The sequence below is a fragment of the Procambarus clarkii genome, chromosome 21 (genome assembly GCF_040958095.1).
Source record: "Procambarus clarkii isolate CNS0578487 chromosome 21, FALCON_Pclarkii_2.0, whole genome shotgun sequence".
In the NCBI taxonomy this organism is placed as follows: Eukaryota; Metazoa; Arthropoda; class Malacostraca; order Decapoda; family Cambaridae; genus Procambarus; species Procambarus clarkii.
Genome location: NC_091170.1, coordinates 583052 through 586341, shown reverse-complemented (window position 1 = coordinate 586341; position 3290 = coordinate 583052). Strand labels below are relative to the sequence as shown.

General features: G+C 34.1%; 1 protein-coding gene across 1 annotated transcript; it reads right to left on the bottom strand.

The window, feature by feature from the left end:
* Positions 1–2446: 2446 nt before the first annotated feature.
* Positions 2447–2761, bottom strand: LOC123752926 (cytochrome c-like). Its single transcript, XM_045734946.2, has one exon. The coding sequence runs from the start codon at positions 2759–2761 to the stop codon at positions 2447–2449; it is 315 nt and encodes a 104-aa protein (XP_045590902.1).
* Between the last annotated feature and the right edge of the window lie 529 nt (positions 2762–3290).

The following is a 3290-nucleotide window of genomic DNA, read 5'->3' as shown; positions in this document are numbered from 1 at the left end:
CGTCTTTCTTTTTGTATAGATCATTGTAATCCATCTTATGTGGATAATTAAATTCGTCTAATTCATATGGCCACTCATCACCATTATTACATGATACCAAAATTTTTTTGGTAGCTAGGAGTTCATCATTTGAATAAAAGGTTACTAAGATATGTTTAAGTTTACAGCATCATACTCTTTCTAAAGAATAAAATATAGTTGATCATTTCGTTTACTGACGACGTCATTATACTTATTATTACTGTGCTCGTTTTGGGCAAATGAATGTAATAGTTAAGTGAAATTCTAAATTTTTATTACTTTTATACACTTCTTACAAAAATTTAATTTCTAATTAGTGACAATAGTTGTTGAAAACTTGTACTTTTAATAATAATTAGTTCCCCTTTTTATACCATTTGACTTAATTTTAGTTATCTCAAATAATATGAGAGGAGGGGGTAATAATGATGGTGGGGGCATTGAAGCCAAGTATAATGACGTCGTCAGTAAATGAAATGATTAACAGGATCTATACAAAACGAAAAACGAATACGTTTTTAAAGGCCTTGATTTCGGCCAGAGCCCATTCAGTTACTTATGTTTCCTTTGTAATGTAAAGAAATATGTGAATTAATTGGTTTGGCATTATTACATTATTAAGATTCATCAATGGTTTTTATTTATACTTTTAGCATTTGCTCCTAACTTCAAGATTTATTTATTATAAGAATAATAAACAAATATATTTTATAACATAATCAATTCAGTAAAATAACTTAAAATACTACACAGTGCTTTGTGTCTCTTACACAATCCCAATAAATATGTCACTACTGTTTTGGACATGTGAACGAGTTTCATTAAATGGCAGTGGTCATCACCGTCACTAAACCATACAAAATGTATGAATAGTGATCGCTATCCAATTTGCCAATGTATCTCATCTCGGGGTCTGTGGTGCAGTTTGAAATAAAAGTTCAGTAGTTGTTTCATCTGCTACTGCTCTTTCCCATGATCTAATCATTAGATTCCGTTGAACTTCATTGATTATTTGGCGTTTTAAAAAATGAGGAATATTAGGGTTGGTGTTGATTGTTCTACGTAAGCAGGCCACGGTCCAATATCCCATTCTATTAATATCCAAAAAGGAATTCACAAATTGATTGACGCACATTGCCTGCAAACTATTTGGCTTGTAGGTGTTTTTACATGGAGGTGGTGGTGATGATGATGATGATGATAAACCTTCGTCTTCTATAATAAAACGACAGATTTCTTCCTTTTCTCCCGTTTGAATGAGGTCCATAAAGAGATGGGGATTTCGGGTTATGAAAAGTACGCGGTTCACCCTTTCTACATAAAAGGATCCATAGTCTTTCGCCACTATTCGAGCAATTAATTCTCTCTTCGCAGAATTTAAATGATAAATTCTGTCAAGCTTTCCTATGTTAATACAACATATATCATCACACTTTTTATCACCATCACTGAAAACCCGAAATGTATAATTTTCAGACCATTTATTACAATATTCGGGTACCCCATAAGGATAACAACGTTTATAGTTGGGGTCCCTATAAATTATATCTTGACGAGGCTTGTGATGATAATATGCCTTCCCATCATGTAAACAATAGGGTTTATGTCGAATCATCCTTCGATTAACGTATTTAAGCCATTTTTTATTTTTAAACCATGCTTCGTAAGCTCTCACATCTCGGGTTAATTCCCAACGTATATTTTTAAACATCATGTGCCTGAAATAATAATGCCGATTCAAATATTGTTTTATAGACATAAGCTTTTTCAGCGCTGCCTGATCAACTTTGCTACATGACGATGGAATCGATATTCCGTCTGCTATCATCATCTCTCTCAGAGCTTCTCGTTCCTGCTTGGAAGCTTGTATCATCATTAGAAATATGGAAGGATCTTTGGCGTAGGACCTATATCCCTTGATAGGCAATATTAAGTAATCCGGATCACGGGGGTACTTGAAATTATGTTCACAGAACATAATGCTTCTTTGGTCAATGTTAGAGAAGAATTCTACAAACATATAAGAACAATAATTTTCAGCCTCATTAAATAAGACTCGCAGTATAAATTGCAATTGGGATGCCGCAGGATATCCTTCTTGAGTAGATCCCATCCATATTTTAATAGCATAAACATTTACAATTTGGGGGTTAAATTGTATTAATTTACTTATAGATGGTTCTAAAGTAATATTTAAACCAATTGAAAAATATTTGTCTACATATTTTTTTATTTGGGAACTTGATGTAATCGAAGATGTAAAAGATTTAAAGGGAAACATGGATACCATGGTTTTAAAACCTTTGTGCAAATGAGTATTCCGAATGTTAGTAGGAGTAAATCCCTTTATGTACAATGAGTGTGAAAAAAAATTTAAGTATAGATTATTTAAAGTGGTGAGACCACAAAAATATTAATGCTTGCTCTACTTGGTGGAGGTTTCCAGGTAAGCAATCAAGTCTGCACGCTCATTCTTCTTCTTAAGACCAACGAACACCATCTTTGTGCCTGGAATAAATTTCTTGGGGTTGGTCAAGTAGATATCCAGATTATCTTTGTCCCACGTGATACTCTTGGCCTTGTTGGCATAAGTGTAAATATAGCCAGAAGCCTGACCAGTTTGGCGGCCGAAGAGGCCATTTAGATTTGGTCCAGTTTTGTGCTTGCCGTTTAATTCAACAGTGTGACACTGTGCACACCTCTGCATAAAGATCTTCTTACCTTTTTCCCTCTCAACCATCTTCTGAAAAAAAAAAACACATTAACTTAAAAGGTTAAGGTGTATGCTATTTATTTATTTATTTATTTATTTATTTATTTATTTATATGTTTCATATACTTACTTACAAAAAAAGGACACTTTTTTTCTTTGTTTTAGGATTCTGATATACTCTGCGAGAACACTGCACAACCTTGAGTCAAAACACACTCACAGATGGACTAAAAAATACTGTAGATACAGATTTGGATAATGTATCTAACCAGCTACAACTTCAACCAAACACAGTTTCAAATGAGAAAACATAAGAAATAAATAATTACACCCTCCTATAAAAATATGATATGAAAATGTGGTAAGGATGACATTTTAACTTTTCGGATTAGAGTTTTTATAGCATTGGTGCCTGAGCTGGGCCCTGAGGTGGGCCCTGGGGAGGCAACTGTGACTGTACCTGCGGTGGACCTTGCAACTGAAGTGGTGATGGCTGGCCTTGGGTTGTCATATGAATATGAACGCTAGGTGGTACCTGTTGCTGCCTGAGAAATTG